The following is a 19,629-nucleotide window of genomic DNA, read 5'->3' on the forward strand; positions in this document are numbered from 1 at the left end:
GTTGCACCCAGACATTTCTAGTTCTAGGGCCTGTGCCCTTAACCACCATGATGACTAGTTGCCTCTCCTTGAGAAGAATATGGTGGTTGGTCCGTGATGTAACTGTATGGCTACCTTCCTATATTAACAGCGGTATTTTATGAAAATGGTAGGGGGAAAGTTTTAAATTTATGGGAAGAGAATTCTGATTCCTGGGATGTCATTATGAATTCATATGGGAGTGTGGGACTTATGAATTATAGACATTGCCAAAAATTTTACTTTTTAACATTTGGTAAAGTTGCTGTCTTAACCATTTCTCCCTGTGCTTCCTGATATTTGTGTTCCCTAGGTACATCCAATGAGGTAGCCCAGTTTCTCTCCAAGGAAAACCAAGTCATTGTCCGCATGCGGGGGCTCCCATTCACGGCCACAGCTGATGAAGTGGTGGCCTTCTTTGGACAGCATTGCCCCATCACTGGGGGGAAGGAAGGCATCCTCTTTGTTACATACCCAGATGGTAGGCCAACAGGGGATGCTTTTGTCCTCTTTGCTTGTGAGGAATATGCACAGAACGCATTGAGGAAGCATAAGGACTTGTTGGGTAAAAGATACATTGAACTCTTCAGGAGCACAGCAGCTGAAGTTCAGCAGGTTGGTTTTAAAGAGCATGTTGGTGGCTTTGCGTTATTTCTACTGTTTCTTTTTTAAAATTAATTTATTCTTTTAATTGAAGTATAGTTGATTTACAACGTTTCAGGTATACAGCAATGATTCGGTTATACACACATATATACTTTTTCAGATTCTTTACCATTATAAGTTATTACAAGATATTGAATATCGTTCCTATTCTTTATTTCTGAAAATAATACATTATTCATTGTGTTAAAATAATACTTGGAAATTACAGAAAGTATAAATGCATGAAAAACATCTATTCTGTAACCAAATGATAGCTACTGTTAATATACACACAGAAAAAAATAGTATGTTTTTATATAACTGGAATATTGCTGTAGATATACTTTTGTATTCGGTTTCAAAAGTTTACTCATGTCTGAAAATTTTAATCTTTAAGTTAATACTATGTTTCACAGGGGCATATAATTTATTGATTGATTCTGTTGTACATTTGGGTTGGGTTTTTTTCTATCATAAGAAGTTTCTAGGTAAACATGCTTATCTGTCAATTTCTTCTTTTTTAAAATTAATTTTTATTTTTGGCTGTGTTGGTCTTCGTTGCTGCACGAGGGCTGTCTCTAATTGTGGCGAGCAGGGACTCCTCTTCATTGCAATGCGTGGGCTTCTCATTGCGGTGGCTCTTCTTGTTGCGGAGCACGGGTTCTAAGTGCGCAGGCTTCGTTAGTTGTGGTTCGCAGGCTCTAGAGAGCAGGCTCAGTAGTTGTGCTGCACGGGCTTAGTTGCTCCGCGGCATGTGAGATCTTCCCAGACCAGGGATCAAACTGTGTCCCCTGCATTGACAGGCGGATTCTTAACCACTATGCCACTAGGGAAGTCCCTATCTGTCAATATCTCATTGATTTCTTTAGAACTGGATATAGGGTGTGAGCTTTTAAGGCTTTAATGTTTTGCCAAATTTATTTCCCAAAAGGCTTGATCAGTTCCATATTGCTGGTGACAGTGCAAATTGTCCTTTTGTCCTGTTACTACCTTTCAGAATTCAGCACTGTTTTTGAGGCACAGATGGGACAGTCAGCTCCTGAAAACGCACTACGATCCAAGCATAAAACCATCTGTAGGGTCTCAAGCCTTTCAGCTATTCTTCTTGACTTACCAGCTGAACATTTCTCTTCAAGGGTCAGATAGTATTACCTTTGCACCTGAGATCCCATAGACTGTTTCACATGGCTCTTCAACTTATTTTACTTGGCTCCATAGTAGAACATAGTCATTTCAATGATTCCTTTGGTCTTCTTTGCAAGCAGTTCAGACACTGACTCTGTTATTTCTTTTTCGGCTGCGTCGGGTCTTCATTGCGGCTTGCGGGATCTTCGTTGTGGCTCGCAGGCTCTTCGTTGCAGTGCTTGGGCTTCTCTGTAGTTGTGGCTTGCAGGTTTTCTCTCCCTAGTTATGGCATGCAGGCTCCAGAGTGTGTGGGGCTCTGTATTTTGTGGCACACGGGCTCAGTAGTTGTGGCGCACAAGCTTAATTGCCCTGCGGCGTGTGGGATCTTAGTTCCCTGACCAGGTATGGAACCCATGTCTCCTGCATTGGAAGGCAGATTCTTTATACCACTGGACCACCAGGGAAGTCCCTGTACTGGTACTGTCGAACCCTAAGCTATGAGCATACTTGTAGTTTAAACAATTCTGTATTTTGTTGAAAATGAGTATCATAAATTCTGAATCTCTAAAATATGCTGAGCATGCTTAAGACTTCAAGCACCCTTCCCAAACTAGAGGGGGGAAAATGAGATTTTTATTTTAGATCTTTAATTCGAAGAACAGTTTCATGGATATCATGCCCTAGAATGGACTACCCCAGAGCCTTAGCTACTGTACATTAATTGGCTTGGTTGTAGAGTATGCTTTCTCTGTTTGACTCAGCTATAGGTGGTTTTGAGTGTGGGTGAACTTTCGCTTTCCAGCCTCCCATCTCTAATAATTTATTTAAAAAGTGTTGAAGTAGTCATAGACTTTGCACTGTCCTCTTTTCATTAATAATAATCACTTCATTCAATAACTTTTTACTGATCTCGTATTTGGCAGGTACTGTAGGTGCTAGACCATTTCCTGTCCCAAGTTTGTTTATAACATTTATTTTCTATTTGTGTTCTTCCCCCTAATGTTTGTACTGTCTGAATTGTTCGTATAGTTTCTTGAAGTCTTGCTTTCTCTTTGGCTGTGTTGTGTTTACTCTTTGATTGTTGTCACCTCTTATTCAGATAGGAACTGGACAGGGTGTGAGTGAGGAAATTTAGGGCAATTTGGGGGGAGTTCATTGATTGTCTTATATTCTTAGTTATGAGCTGATAAAGGCTGCAGTGGTAAATGGTTCAGAAATCCTGGGGATTCCACACACGGCATTTGCACAAGGACCTCCTCGTATTATCACCTAGTAGGCATATTCTAAAATAAGACAAAAGTAGACAACAGCCTTGTAACATGAGTTTTGCCTGGGAGCAATTCTTTCTCCAAAATGTACCTGACCTCACATCCATTCTCAAGATAGCAGTATTCCATGAATTTCAAAGGTAGTCAAGGGACTTCCCTGGCAGTCCAGTGGTTAAGACTCTGCCTTCCAATGCAGGGAGGCACGGGTTCGATCCCTGGTCGGGGAATTAAGATCCTACATGCTGTGCAGTGTGGCCAAAAATTAAAAAAAAAAGTCAAGATCCCCTGTTTTGCCACTGTCTGAAATTCACATGATTATTTTTATTTTCACTAATTGATTTTTTTCAGGTTTACGTTACCCAGCCATTCTGCCTTCTGCTTTATACATTATTATAAATGTGACATATTTTAATATAATACAGTCACTGTTTGACTGTGATTCCTTTGCTGGGTCATTTTATATTTCTTGAGTTTGGAGGTGGAATGTGAAGACAATATTGAGAGAAACACTAGTGAAATGAAATCTAATAGGTTGTACATAAGTCCACATTTTAACAATATGTCCCGATTCTTATAAAAGCAACAGACTTTAAGGATACTTGTCTCAAGGCAGATAGTGGGACATTTGTCCAGGTGGGTAAGTCCTTAATCTAAGTACATTGTGTTGTGTGTGGTGTATACCTCAGCAGGCATCTCACAAAAGTTGGTATCATGCTTTCCCAGCTGAACAACTTTCTCCGTGAGTGCTTCTCAACATGCTTGTGGATCACCTGGGGATCTTGTTAAACTGCAGATTCATATAGACTGGGTCAGGGTGGAGCTGAGATTATGCATTTCTAGCAGTTCTCCAGGGATGCCAGCACTGGTCTGCAGACAACATTGGAGTAGCAGGGCTCTAAACCACTTCTATTTTGCTTTGAGTACAGGTGCTGAATCGATTCTCCTCGGCCCCTCTCATTCCGCTTCCAACCCCTCCCATTATTCCAGTACTACCTCAGCAATTTGTGCCCCCTACAAACATTAGAGACTGTATACGCCTTCGAGGTCTTCCCTATGCAGCCACAATTGAGGATATCCTGGACTTTCTGGGGGAATTTTCAACCGATATTCGGACTCATGGGGTCCACATGGTATTGAATCACCAGGTAAGAAAGTCACTTACTGGAAAACTGATTTGCTTATTCTTATTAAATGCACCCTTCCAATAAAAAGGTAACAAACGTTCATCAGTTATATAGTAAATCTTAAAGGACAGATTTAACTATAAATGCAAGGGGTCTTTAAGATGAACTCCAGGAAGAATGCTATCATTGGTATGGTAATTCAAATTCACCTGATTCCATCATCACATATATCCATCAAATTATCAATAGCATCGGGTAGGAGGCAAATACATTACCAGTCTAATACAACATTTTACTGTTGCACTTACTGAAGTCTGCAGCTCTGCTGCTGTAGTGTGAAAGCAATCATAGACAATATATAAACCAACGAGCATGTCTGTGCTCCCCAGTATTTTGTATCCGTAGACTGTTTAGAAATGACTTATTTTATTTCACATATAATAATAGATATCAAATTACATTTGGTAGAGTGCAAACTCAAAAAGAACTTGTATCTATACCACCTAGAACAGTATGTGATCATAAAAGGTGCTCAAATGTATTCGTGAATTAATTGTTGAGAATCCTCTATCAAAATCTAATCAGATTCTTATCGTATGCAATATATATTCTAAGTGTATTAAAAGTAGTTCCTGGATTGGTATCTCTCATTTTTTAAATAAAATTAATTATATTAGTTGCCGGGCAATTTGCCAATATTTTGTGCCATCATAAGCAGGACAGAGCTTTAAAAACCCATAAAGCACGTAGTTCTACTTAAAATTTTGGAATCTTTATTAAAAGCAAAGTTGTATCAATTTTTGAAAATAAGATGTTTCCTGTGCATCACAGTCTGAATATAGGTTTGTATTAAATATGCCAATTTTTTCTTAACTGCTGGTTTCCCACTTTCTCTTTTCATGTGATGATTTGGTCACATTCACAACCACAATCCTGTCTCACTGGAAAGTGCCTGCCACCGGGTACAAGGAATCAGAAAACACTGAGCCCCCTGTTTGGTGTTCCACACCAGCACATGCTCATTCTAACTCTCACGTCAATATTAAGCTATGCAGCATTTTATCTGACTAGGAATCCTCTCGGCATGCTTCACTGAGGGGATTCGTTTTGAATAGAATTCCCCACAGTTCAGCATCACCAGGGAATTGTTCAGGTTCTCTCTGAGTCACCACTTCTAATAACCTAGGGGCTATTATTACTCTATGATTAACAACAGTAGACAGATTTGCCTCTCATTGACCCTTGTGACCTGTTGTGACTACACTTGGGAGAAATGCTTCTTTGATGATGGACAAGCTCTTAGCTGCCTTGAAGATGTTAGTTTTCCATCTTGGACTGGGTTTCCCTGGTGTCCTTAACTTCCCTGGTATGGTAACTCTTATGGTAACTTGCATGGTAATAATTTGCAGTAACTAGTCCCTTAGAGACTTTAAAGAAATCCATAAAATAAAAAAGGAGTCTTAAAAGCTGGTTGTGCCTTTTTTTCTCTCCCATAAAAATGTCTATGCTAAATAAAACTAAGGCATTCTGGTTCTGTGGAGCAGAAATCTACCAGCTTTGTTTTAAATAGGATTTTTAGCAAGCTATTAGTAACAGAGGAAATGTCTATAAACATCTGTCGGCCAAGGTTTAAAACAAGAGGTGCAGGGGAAGAGGTGAGAGGACTCCCAAGCAATGCTGATGGTAACAACTCTCACCTCCCTTCACTGTGCTTTGCAGCTCCCAGTTCCTCCTCCTTCCCTATCCACAAGCCACATCCCAGTCTAGGCTTCAGGGAGAAGGGGAAGGGATGTTGCAGGTCAGTGAGAGACAGACCTGAAAGACAAAAGAGAGCACTGGTTTGTTCAGTTTCATGTAGGAGGATGCATAAAGCTCGAATACTGGTTCTGTTACTAGCTTTTCTCAGTTGAGTAAGATTTAATCGGATTTTTCAGAAAGGAAAAACCCAGTATACAAGCCTCTACTTTGAAACTGCAGTCACAAGGAGACGCTTTCAAAAGTCCATAAATCTAATTCTAATTGATAAAAATCAAAAAGGATCACATTCAGCGATGAGCTCTCAAAACTATTTCTTCAAGGTTTTGTGGGCAATTCTGTTGATTAGGTGATGAAACATAAGTCTGATTTCAGTAGATCATACTGTCACCCAGATGTTATGGCTAAAACGTCTGTACTATGGGTGATTGTCACTGTGCGTGTTTTGTAAGCAACCACTTCCTTGTTGAAGGAGACAGTCTCCTTTTGTTTTTATTCTTCCCCCACGTGCTCAGGGACGCCCATCAGGAGATGCCTTTATCCAGATGAAGTCTGCGGACAGAGCATTTATGGCTGCACAGAAGTGTCATAAAAAAACCATGAAGGACAGATATGTTGAAGTCTTTCAGTGTTCAGCTGAGGAGATGAACTTTGTGTTAATGGGGGGCACTTTAAATCGAAATGGCTTATCCCCACCGCCATGTAAGTTACCATGTAAGTTTTTCTTGGGTCTTGGCGCTATTCTACGCTATATGCTGGTAGGTGCTTAAGCTGCTTTCATAACTTTCTGTGCCCCTGGTTCTTTCTTTCTAAGGCAGGTGAGGTGGTTACATAAGGCTTTCCCATCTGAAATCGGTAGTATCTGGTAATCATTTAAGACCTTGGTTGTGGACACCCATAATTAGAGATTCTACAAATACCTCCTTTCAAATTATATTCTTGCTTTTCCAGTGATAAGCACTTGATTTCTGAAGCCTAGTGTGCTCAAGATAAGCACTGACTCTGGGAGACAACCTGGCTATGTAGATATTTTAATACGTAATAAGTATTACATATTAAATATGTAACATTTAAAGGTAAAATAAGTGTGGACAGATCCTTTTTTTTTTTTCCTGCAACACATTAAGCTTTTTTTTTTTTTTTTTTTTTTTTTTAAAGAAGGGCGAGTTGATGCCCGTTTTGCATTTTTAATTTTTTGAGCAGTAAGTATTTGGGGGGAAGGATAACCTGAAGAGCATCCCCCTTGCTCTCCAGGATATCTGGAATGAGCAAGTTAGTTTAAAAAAAAAAAAAAAAAGCGTAAATAAATTAGCCAACGTTACCATTGGATCGCAGGTTCAGTGCTTAATACCAAGCCATATGCTGTTGCTCATTGGCACCTGGGTGTACGCCATCTGGAATCCTGTTTGAGAGGAATAAGCCCTTTAGTCGGGAGGCCAAGTTCTGCTTTGTGACTAAGGCACATTTGGGGATCTGATGTTTAAAACTTGAATTTTCTGACCAAGTTTTCACTTCTGAGTAAGACATACCTTGTTAGGAAGCCCGCTGGGTATGTTTAAAGAGAGTAGCACTTGGAATACAGTCCAAAGATAACTGAGAAAGTAAACTGGATTATGTGCTTGATTCCAATAAAATGGGGAGTGTTAAGACGTCACTTTCTAATAAAGAGGTATCTATACCAATAAACCTATTTGATAAAGTATTATTCATAGGACATTCAGTAGGGCTTAATCCTTTATTTCCCTTGGAATTCCTAACTGCTAATGTTCCATTTATCTGCTGCTTGCTATTGGTGGATATCTAAGAGTTGATCATTAATGAGTATCAAGTTTTAAAAATTCATGATTGGGCTTAAGTGGATTAATTTTTTTTTTTTTTTTTGTGGTACGTGAGCCTCTCACTGTTGTGGCCTCTCCCGTTGCGGAGCACAGACTCCGGACGCGCAGGCTCAGCAGCCATGGCTCACGGGCCCAGCCCCTCCGCGGCATATGGGATCTTCCAGGACCGGGGCACGAACCTGTGTCCCCTGCATAGGCAGGCGGACTCTCAACCACTGCACCACCAGGGAAGCCCAAGTGGATATCTTAATGTAATCTTAGTTGTAGGTTTCCTGTTCATAAACCACTGATAATATCAGTAACTTTTACAATTTCCCTTACTGATAATCTGTCAAGCGTTATGAGATAAGGGAATTTCTCCATCATGTATAACCCAAATTCTTTTGCTGTGATATCCTTTTACTCCTCTCTTTCTGGTGGAAAAGTCGTCATTACAGACTTCGTAAGACTTACTTCTTCCCTTTTCCCCCTCACAAGCCCTAAGATAATAATAATTTCCCTGGCGGACCAGTGGTTAAGACTCTGCACTTCCACTGCAGGGGCCACGGTTTCAGTCCCTCGTTGTGGAAGTAAGATCTCGCATGCTGCACAATGCGCGGCCACAAAAAAGAATTTTTAAAAAAATCGAAATGCATTTTTACATAAAATATATTTCCATATCTTTTAATACTTCCTAAAAATTTTATTTAAAATTTGCCCATTTGTCAATTTAGTGGAAGAGTTCACTCATTAAGAAATCAGAATTCTAATTTATGCATGCTAATATGCTTGTTCTACTGGACTGTTTTTTTCCTGCCAACTCGCTTTAGGTGACAATCTCTTTATGACTTGTGTGCCTTGGTTTGTTCTGTTTGCCCTTTTTGTGGACTCTTTTAGGCCAGGGATCATAATTTTAAAATTATCTACATTAGGTATCTACCATGTAGCAATTTTTGATGGGTATGAAGGAGGTACCCAAAAATTGAATATGAAATCAGTATGTTGGTCTTGGGTTTTTTTTTTTTTCCCCCCGTACGCGGGCCTCTCACTGTTGTGGCCTCTCCCGTTGCGGAGCACAGGCTCAGCGGCCATGGCTCACGGGCGCAGCCGCTCTGCGGCATGTGGGATCTTCCCGGACAACCGGGGCACGAACCCGTGTCCCCGGCATCGGCAGGCGGACTCTCCATCACTGCGCCACCAGGGAAGCCCGGTCTTGGGGTTTTTTGTTTGTCTGTTTTTGGTTGTTTTTGTTTTTTTTTTTTTTTTGGCTGTGCCGTGCAGCTTTCAGGACTGCAGTTCCCTGACAGGCATTGAACCTGGGCCACAGCAGTGAAAGCCCTGGAATCCTAACCACTCACTAGGCCGCCAGGGAATTCCCAGGTCTTGGGTTTATGTACCCATATTCAGCTGACTCGCTCATCTCCATAGACATATAGAAACTCACAAGAAGAACAAAAGACAGTAGAGATTTTCCTGTGAAAATTATCCAGTGGGCTTCAGCTATTTGCAGCATATATTAGGTGGTTCTAGGTTTGAAAATTAAAGTCAGGAATTCCAAATTCAGGCAACCTCTCAGTTGTCTCTTCTGTTGGGTGCCGATGGCTTGGAAAGTTGTGTTCATCCTACACTTTAAAGCTAGTGACCAGCAAGTGGTCTGACTTAAGTGAGTTACTGGGCCTTGAAGATGTTGCATAACCAGAAGACAAAGGAATTCCAACCTATTTTCTATTTAATCTGAATCAGATTTTCATCAACTGACTCTCAGGAAGACTTGCACATATATTTCTTCAGGGTAGGATTTTTTTATTGTTTAGACTGGTCTGAAGATGTAGATTAGCATCCAAAACCCATCTTCTGGGTTGCCTTGAAGTGTACATGATCCAGAGTTAATCTACTCCTTTTAGGTCAGTTTACTCTGGCACAGTTGATGCTTTGGCATAATACATGGTCCTGGTGAATAGTGTTTTATCATAACTGTCTTCATGTTGTACTATAGAGTAGCTAACAATATGAACTAGCCAGCATAGTGCTCAAAGGGGAAAAAAACCCAGCTTTTGGTTTGAAGTCACAGTAAATGTCAGTCTGTCCCATGTTTCTTTTTTTCTTTTTCTTTTTTTTTTTTTTTTTTTTTTTTTTTGCGGTATGCGGGCCTCTCACTGTCTCACTGTTGTGGCCTCTCCCGTTGCGGAGCACAGGCTCTGGACGCGCAGGCTCAGCAGCCATGGCTCACGGGCCCAGCTGCTCTGCGGCACGTGGGATCCTCCCGGACTGGGGCAGGAACCCGTGTCCCCTGCATTGACAGGTGGACTCTCAACCACTGCGCCACTAGGGAAGCCCTGTCCCATGTTTCTTTCCTCAAAGAGTTAGTTTGTGGTAACTGGCACTTAGAAGTGGAGGGAAAAAAATCACGTGTCATGAAATGGTTGCGAAGACTTGAAAGTCCACTTGATACTGGTTTTTCCAAATTTCAGACTAAGAACCGTTCTTTAGGTTGATGGAGTGTGTGAGATTTGAGATTGCTTCTAGGTGTTATCTATATAACCAAAAGGAAGATTGCTTGGGATGGTATACAGAACTGGTCTCTTTCTTTCAAATGTATATATGGAACAGCGACCTTGTAGCTTTAGTGCTAGCACGTGTGTCAACTACTACAAATATATCTCAAGGTTTCTCTCTTTGCTTATTTAGGTCTGTCTCCTCCCTCCTACACATTTCCAGCTCCTGCAGCAGTTATTCCTCCTGAAGCTGCCATTTATCAGCCCTCTGTGCTCTTGAATCCACGAGCACTGCAGCCCTCCACGGCATACTACCCAGCGGGCACCCAGCTCTTCATGAACTACACAGCATACTATCCCAGGTAAGGCTCTGATGGAAGTGGAAATGAGGAACAGAAACAAAGGACTCCTTTAATAGCCGCTGCCTGAGTTCACAAAAGAATGTTGTCTGCCACGTTGAAGGTTAGCATGACCGGCAATAGTTTCTGGTCATATCTCTGACCAAGAAGGTTGTTTCAAGACAAACCAAAATGTTTATTTTTTAACCATCTATTGACAGCATGATATTTTAGGTTATGTGTGTATACAACTTTCCATTTTTCCTTCAATTTTACGGTTGTTAGTGAATAGCACAATAATCATTGTAATAGGGTGGCAGTATCATGTGAATGAAATACAAAACGGGAAAAAATCCATGGTGAGGAGAATTTTATTTATATATATATATATATATTTTTTTTTTTTTTTTTTTTTTTTTGTGGTACGTGGGCCTCTCACTGTTGTGATCTCTCCCGTTGCGGAGCACAGGCTCCGGATGCAGAGGCTCAGCGGCCGTGGCTCACGGGCCCAGCCGCTGTGCGGCATGTGGGATCTTCCTGGACCAGGGCACGAACCCGTGCCTCCTGCATCGGCAGGCGGATTCTCAACCACTGCGCCACCAGGGAAGCCCTGAGAATTATATTTTTAAGTAGCATGAATTCACGTCAACCCAAAATAAATAAAAACTGTTGTTTTAAATTTTATAGGGCTTGTATTCTTTCCCCTCTAAATCTTTACTAACAAGTTCAGAATGAGATCATTCAGTACTTTATTAGAATCAACATATTTTAAATCTGATTATTTTTAGTTGTCCTCAATTTCTTGGAGGCAACAAGATACAATGGAGAGAAATTTGTCACTCTGGAAATTGGGAGGCCGGAGTTTTGGTCTCGTCTGTTCTTCTACCTGAGGCAATTCCCTTGACCTTTCTGGTTGTTAAAATGATGAGATCAGCCAAGCTTTTGGAGTCACCCCCAGGTCTGATTGCCTGTGATTCTAACTTGGATATATAATAACCTCTTGTTCTCAATTTTCTTTTCAAAGAAAAAAAAATTTTTTTTAAAGTCTTTGTTTGGACTTCCCTGGCGGTCCATTGGTTAGGACTCCACACCTCTACTGGAGGGGGGCCCAGGTTCGATCCCTGGTTGGGGAAGATCCACATGCTGCAAAGCCAAAAAAAAAAAAAGTCTGTGTTTAGCTACTAACCAGTTCACTTTATTAAAATAATATTTTACTTTGGCACAACCAATATTGCTCAAAAAATTTTAAAGTATACCAGGCCTTGTTTTTTCCTTCTCAAGCTATTTAAAATAAATGTTTTGAGTACATCCACCAAATGTGTATGTGAGTTGTTTGTTTTTCTTTTTTGTACTACACGGGCCTCTCACTGTCATGGCCTCTCCCGTTGCGGGGCACAGGCTCTGGACGCACAAGCTCAGCGGCCATGGCCCACGGGCCCAGCTGCTCCGCAGCATGTGGGATCTTCCCGGACCGGGGCACGAACCCGTATCCCCTGCGTCAGCAGGTGGATTCTCAACCACTGCGCCACCAGGGAAGCCCTATGTGAGGTTTTTGATAAGTGGCCTGGAACTTACCTATCTGATCTCTGTGTTGTTTTTTTTGGCCTTGGTACGTGACTTGCAGGATCTTACTTCCCCGACCAGGCATCTAACCCAGGCTCCCTGCAGTGGAGGTGCGGGGTCTTAACCACTGGACCGCCAGGGCATTCCCTGTCACACTGTATTTTTTATTCCCTCTCCATCTGCAGTTTCCCAGTAGGGAGCAAGAACTTTGGAATCTTGGTAGCAGTGAAGCTGGTAGCCACTATGAATTAAATTTGTTTAGTTTTTTTAAGGAATTTTAAAAACATTCATTAATGCTATTGAAGATGTTCTGTTTGTTTGTTTTGTTTTGTTTCTTGAAAATGTTCTTTATTCTCCTGGGGAAGAAGAATAGGGAGAAAGCCATGATAATCATCAGCTGGCCATCTTTTGAAAGCTTGAAAGGGCTCGGAAGCATGAGTAATTGCTCATGGTTGAGTACTATGTCAGCACCCAGCCCAATCCCAATCTGTCACCTTCTCTAGACCCTGTGACAGTCACTTGCTGGTAGTGGCTCTGGCTATAAGAAAGATCTGTCTTCCTGTCTTGCACCATCAGAATGTCAGGAGTGGAATGCTTTATGCCACTGGATGCCTGGTGCAATTTCTTGTGCCTATAATACACTTGCAAAGTATCCAGTTCCACCATTGCCTTGCTATCTGGACACTGTTAAAAGAAGGAATCTCTTAGAAATAGTTTTCCGTCATAGTCAGATGGGAACTTGAGTCTTGAATTGAAGCCCCAAAGGCAAGCGGAATTGACATTTATGGCTTAATAGCTCCTGTAATTTTGGGCCCCTGCTTATATGTTAGTGTTTTTCTACTAGTAGTTTTAAAGTTTGTAATGTCCTCATTATTAAGTCTAAGAGGATAGAAGTAGTGAGTAAAAGTAGACTCCCATTTTATACAACACCAAGTCCAAAAGTAACCACTACTGTCAGTTTGATAACATACACGTATCTGTGTGCTTGTAAATAATGTGGTGTACTAATGTACTGCCCACTGGTTTGTTTTGTCTGTTTCTTTGTTTTAACTTGCCAGTATGTCATTGACTTCTTCCCTAAGGAATATCTGTATATTTACCTCACTCTTGTAACTTCCATATGATATCCCAAGAGTGAAAATATATCATAATTTAACAATTCCTTTATTTTTATAGACATTTAATTTTATTTTTCTGTTAAGCAAAACTTGTATTGATCTTTAAATACCTCTATTTCTGTAGAACAATTTCACAGGAATGGGATTTTAAAAGCAGAAGTCATGTGTGTTATATTTAAATTAATATTTCCAAATAACTCCTAGTATGGTTCACTCTCAATTTACATTTCCCTAATTCTAGTGAAATTACTGACACAAAGTGTTCAAACATGGGGATGTGCTGTTAACCATACTTAAAATCTGTAATAATTTAAAAAGCAAATTCCAAAAACGATAAAATATTTTACAGTTTTGGGAGAAAGCCATTAATTTCTAATATCACATGACTGTAATGCATTTGAGGCTCTATTGTAAATGTTTAAGTATATTTTGGCCTATTCTCTGATACGCAGTAAAGTGTGAGATAGCATACTTTAGGCTAAAACAAGATATTAAATCAGAAGCTCTGGAGTTTGTCTCTTTTTAAATTAAAAAAAAATTAAATTCCCTCCATTTTTTTTTTTTTATATTTCATTGAAGTATATTGATTTACAGTATTGTGTTAATTTCTGCTGTACAGCAAAGTGATTCAGTTATATATTCTTTTCCATTATGGTTTATTACACAATATTGTCCCTCCACTTTTTTTTTAATTAAAAAAAAATTTCTCTTGGAGTATAGTTGATTTAAAATGTGTTATCCACTTTTTAAATGAAATATGTCTGTTTGACTTCAGATTAATGCAACATGTTCATTACTTTAAAACATCAAGATGCTAACATTTTGCAGACTTTTAAAAGTATGCCCCTCAAAAAAAGTGACTGGTTTTAGTGTTTTTAACTTTGAATTTATCTGGGCAAACTATTATTTAGTACCTCCGTGTGTGACATATTGGGAATATTAGGGTTAATAAAATACGGACCCTTTCTGGTGTAGAGTAGCTGACAGAGTTCATCCCTGTGCAAAGTCAGTGACTTCAAAGGGCTCCTTCAGCTAGCGGGCATTTGTTCTTATTTCCTTTAACTTGGTATATTTGGAGATAGAACCTATGATGGGTATTTCATCATAAGGATTTGGGTTACTTGAGGAACATTTAAGGAGAAAACAGTGAACCAGTGAATTGCTTTCTTTTTGTTTATTGTTAAATGAGTTTTTAGCAGTCTAAATGTGTGGCTGTAACAACAGCATCTTGAAGAGCAAGTGAAATTAAAGCAAGTGGTTCTATTTTCTGCTTATGAACATTGGTTTTTCCTTTCACCCCTTGGAAGAAGATGTCGGTTACCCAGTATCCCAGAGCTTAGCCCAGGGTACAAAAGAATTAGAAAGAACTATCTGTTCATGCCCACCCTGCTTATTACTCAGAACTCTGTTTTATCACACCTTGTCTCTCCCATTACATAAAGTCCTACCTTTTGTTCTGACCTCTCATTTTTCTTAGAAAAGAATATTCTCTTTTGCATCAAAGCTGTACCACAGGTAAGAAACATGCTGGGTCTTCAATGAAATGTCATGTAATTTAAAGAAAGATGGATTAACATAAATGTCTTTTGTATATCCATTGCCTCACCTTTTGTAGGACATTATAAATAATAACATATCACCTTGAACCAAAAGAGAAGGCAAGGGATGTTTGACATTTTTAATGAGTGATGCTTTATTTGCATGCCCATGAGAAAGGTTTGGGAGGTGTGGGAGGGGACTTTTATTTTTTCGGGTAACCATTACTTGTAAAATCATATTCTTTCTACCCAAGCAATGAATATGTATATTTAGTAATATTGAGGCATTCTGCTATGCTTGGTTTGTTGTGTGGTGTTTTTGTATTCTATTCTGAAATTCTTTGCGCTTGAGCCAAAAAGAATACCAAGCGTCTGAGAGATGCATGCATTTCCTATTTTGAACACTTGGCTTTCTTATTCCAGTTTCCTTTTGTTAATTGAGATAAGTATAGGTTCACAAGCGGTTGTAACAAACAGTACAGAGGCATCCCATATACACTTTAACTAGTTTCTCGCAATGGTAACATTTGACAACCAAATGTAAAGTTAAATTTACTTTCTAATGTACTCATTGAAAGCTTTCTCTTTTTTTTAGTATATATTTTATTTATTTATTTTTTGGCTGCATCAGGTCTTAGTTGCAGAACGGGGCATCTTCCTTGATGCATGTGGGATTTCGTTGCAGCACAGGCTCCAGAGCACATGGACTCTGTAGTTTGTGGCATGCCGGCTCTCTGAGGCGCGGGAGCTCAGTAGTTGCGGCACATGGGCTTAGCTGCCCCACCGCGTGTGGGATCTTAGTTCCCTGACCAGGGATCAAACTTGCATCCCCTGCATTGAAAGGAGGATTCTTTACCACTGGCATCCTCTGCATTGAGAGGAGGATTCTTTACCACTGGACCACCAGGGAAGTCCTGAAAGCTTTCTGATAGGACTAAGAAAAAGAAAGAATTCTTGTTTTAAAAAAATTCTTTTTATAACTTTTAGTGCCACAAATGCAAACTGGAACTCAGCATGCAGTGAAATTATACTAGAACATTGTAACAATGCAATATTAATGCAATATCAGGCAATGTTGTTATAACGGAGAAGCACCAGATAACTTTTGTTGGTGGGAACAACTCTTTTTTTTTTTTTTTTTTTTTTTTAAGTTTGAATGACATTGCTAAATGATGTAAGCAGGAACTGCTGTGGGCAATTCAGTCTATACTATCAGTCCCTGAGAATTCAGTGTAGTTTCATGGAATAGTCATTTGTTAGTCTAAAGACCTTATTCATATGATGAGCAGTTCAGGGAATTTAAAATATGCTTAAAATTCTTTTTAGCATTGTAGAAAATTATCAAGTGCAGTGAACTTCAAGGAAAAAAATTTTCATTACCCAAAACACTTGACTGATTCAATGTGTAAGGTTCTTTTTCCCTAAGGATTTTTTTTCTTACAAAATGAGGATGGTATTATACATGTTATTTTCAAGCATAACGTTAAAAGAATCTATTAACAGAAATTTTCAAACAAATAATTTGGTAGAATATCTATTACGCAATTTAAACAATATCAATATTTCCCAATCTTGTATCATCTGTTTCCATGCGTACCCTGCTATACCCTTACCCGCCGAACATTTTAAAGCACAAAAACCGACAGATCATTTCTTTCACCTGTTGCTATTTATGTGCGCAGTATATCTTTAAATTAAGCGCCTTATTCTTAAGCATTAATGACTTTAGTTAAAGCAGAACTTAACTAAAACACATGTGCCAATCTTGATAAACCTATTTTGCCTTCATTGCTCTATTTAAGCATTTCCTTGGTATATCTTTAAGACATTACCTTGAAGTAGGCGTAAAGGAAAAATTGACATTTGTCTATGAATTTTATCTAATAATACGAAGTAATGACTTGATTTTCTTTACTGTGTGTTATGTGGTCTTTTAAGCTGCCTTTTTTTTCTTTTGGCTGCTTTGGGTCTTTGTTTCTGCACAGGGGCTACTCTTTGTTGTGGTGTGCGGGCTTCTCATTGCTGTGTCTTCTCTTGTGGAGCTTGGGCTCTAGGCTCACGGGCTTCAGTAGTTGTGGCTTGCTGGCTCTAGAGCGTGGGCTCAGTAGTTGTGGCTCACAGGCTCTAAAGCGCAGGCTCAGTAATTGTGGCGCACGGGCTTAGTTGCTCCGCGGCATGTGGGATCTTCCCGGACCAGGTCTTCCCGGACCAGGGCTGGAAGCCGTGTCCCCTGCGTTGGCAGGCAGATTCTTAACCACTGTGCCACCAGGGGAGTCCCTAAACTGCCTTTTTTAAAACCAAAAGCAAAATGGCTTTATTAGCAAACATTTTCCATTTAAGTTCAAAATAATCAAACCATAATAACCACGAAGCTAGAATGGGATTGCTTCTGGAGAGGTTCTGATCTGGAGAGGAAGGGGTGTGATGGAGTCATACTGCTGGCTCTGTACCTTTCAATGTTGTATGCTATTCCTATTCCAAAACAAGACAAAAGCGCACTTAAAAAACAGAACACCGGGTTTCCCTGGTGGCGCAGTGGTTGAGAATCCGCCTGCCGATTCAGGGGACACGGGTTCGTGCCCTGATCCGGGAAGATCCCACATGCCGCGGAGCGGCTGGGCCCGTGAGCCATGGCCCCACTGAGCCTGCGCGTCCGGAGCCTGTGCTCCGCAACGAGAGAGGCCACAACAGTGAGAGGCCCGCGTACCACAAAAAACAAACAAACAAAACACAGAACACCAAAATAGTTTACAAAATAACTTCTGTAAATGTGCCTCTCTGGAAATTGTTGTCCTCTGTTAACTTCTGTTACAAATGTCCATGGTTAACAGTGTTTTGCTTCCTTCTTCATCTAGATTTTTCATTAAAATATTACTTTAAAAAATGTCATAAATGTTGGAAGTGACAGTTACACTGAAATCATGTGGAAGCCTTTACCTCAACAGTCACTGCGACTTTGAGCTCCTTTGTGGTGGTGCACATCAATCAATGTCTTCATCAATAGCTCTGAAACAAACAAGCCATAATGGCAAAAGTGTTGTATGTAAATTTCAATGTACTATTTTGGCTTTTAGCTGCCAAGGAAAACTGTGGTGCTATTTTAGGTGTTCAGGAAATCAGGCTATATCAGTAAATACAAACAAAGGTATCTGTCCTGAAGCTTACATTATAACTGCTGCTATTCCCATACTTCTTATAAATGTGTATCTTATGGAACCATTTTACTTGTAATTTAATGAGAAACATGGCTCAAAATTTGGACAGTTTGCTTCCTGAGTTTAAAAAAAAAGCAAAAATTGTTCAGCTTTCCCCGGCTTCACAAAAAACACTAAAAATTAATATTCTTTAAAAAAGTCACTTTTCTAAACATGTAAGAAGATCAGTTGTTATTATTTTATACTTTAAATCAAGCAAAGAGGTTACTTATAAAATAATTTCTACTATAGGATTCAGTTTTCAAATTTAAAATGAAGCTTTATGAGGGCAATTCTTGTTTTGAGTAAGCAGTCTGTAACTTTACTGTGTATTTGGAGCATATTATGATAACTGTAGTAGGGGTTTTTTTTGTTTGTTTTTGGTAGTCTTTGACATAATTAGGGTAAGTTAAGTTTAGTTACCAAACTGTTTTGACAGTACCTAAATTTGCTTACAATTTCAGTGAAATAGATTCTTAGAAGATTTCTTTATTCCTTCCAAAGTGTTTTTATATTTGTTGGTTACTTAAACTTTCTCCAAGAGGTAGATGCCCATGCACAGAGCAGCTTGTACAGCCTTTAGGAAGAGCTAACAGAAATTGAGAATCCAGATGTGATCATCAGTCCCTCAGCCTCAGTATTAAACTCAAAAAGAATGTTGAACAGTCATCCTTCGTGAGATGGTTCATTTCAGATGAACAAGTTAGTTCAGAAATTTCCTACATGAAAAGTGACTCCAGCTTTTGCACTTGTTAGGATTAAAACATTGTTTCTCCAGTTACTTTCCAAAAATATGTGGTCTTTGTAACACTAGGGGTGTTAATAACCTTAATACAAAGGCTGGTGCAGTAATTTTGCAAGAAGTGGAAACCAGATTTCTTTTTGCAAGACTTCTCGGCATGTTTTCTATGTAAATGTGTTTTTATGTGTTTTAATTTTCTATGTTTTTTATGTGTCTTTTAATTAATGTGTTTTAGTTTTCTACGTTAATGTCCTCTCAGCCAGAGGAGAGAATATAGTCTTCTATTCTTCTTTTCCCTTAACCTCTTTTTCTAATAGGACAGATAATGCTTTGATCCTCTCTCATGTAGAGAAATAAGGCAGGTCCTCAAATTATGAATATTGTCATGCTATGACTACTTCTATTTTGGAATGCTGATAACATTGCTAACATAACACTGATAACATCAGTGTTTGTAATTATTAGATGAAAGAGTGTTATGAGAATTGTTTCTGATGGAGTATATATTGTGTTGTTAGACACCCTGGCCTTCAGTATTTTCATATCTTTCCCTGCTCTACAAAGAATTTTCTATGAGTTATTAGGATACATAGAATATTATAAAACTAGATAATGTAAATTAGGATTTGACAAAATATAAGATAGGAAGAAATGTTTGATAGTCTGACAACAGAATCTTAGGCAATTAAATTAATATTGGCATAACAGTCATAGGCTCTGAGCAGGAGGAAACTTGAATTACAAAACTCATAATTTCAAAGGAAAGAAAGTCATTAATTCTCAGGGAAATACAGTTTTTCTCTACATTGGATTTGAAAGTTTTTACCCAAATACTTAGAGAGAACATGGAGTACTGCCGTGGGGGAAATCTTCACCAACTCTATAATGT

At 39.3% G+C, this 19,629-nt stretch overlaps 1 protein-coding gene across 5 annotated transcripts in view; it reads left to right on the forward strand.

Moving 5' to 3' along the window:
- ESRP1 (epithelial splicing regulatory protein 1) overlaps positions 1-19,629 on the forward strand; it is a 61,717-nt gene that overhangs the window by 21,076 nt on the left and 21,012 nt on the right. For 3 of the 5 annotated variants that reach the window (XM_067018157.1, XM_059042889.2, XM_059042894.2), the window contains exons 10-13: positions 332-633; positions 3,983-4,201; positions 6,451-6,649; positions 10,441-10,609. In XM_067018157.1, coding sequence (XP_066874258.1) covers positions 332-633; positions 3,983-4,201; positions 6,451-6,649; positions 10,441-10,609 — 889 coding nt within the window. The remainder of the gene's footprint in view (positions 1-331; positions 634-3,982; positions 4,202-6,450; positions 6,650-10,440; positions 10,610-19,629) is intronic. The other 2 variants (XM_067018158.1, XM_059042890.2) reach the window with 1 other exon arrangement.

This window comes from Kogia breviceps, chromosome 17 (assembly GCF_026419965.1).
Source record: "Kogia breviceps isolate mKogBre1 chromosome 17, mKogBre1 haplotype 1, whole genome shotgun sequence".
Lineage (NCBI taxonomy): Eukaryota > Metazoa > Chordata > Mammalia > Artiodactyla > Physeteridae > Kogia > Kogia breviceps.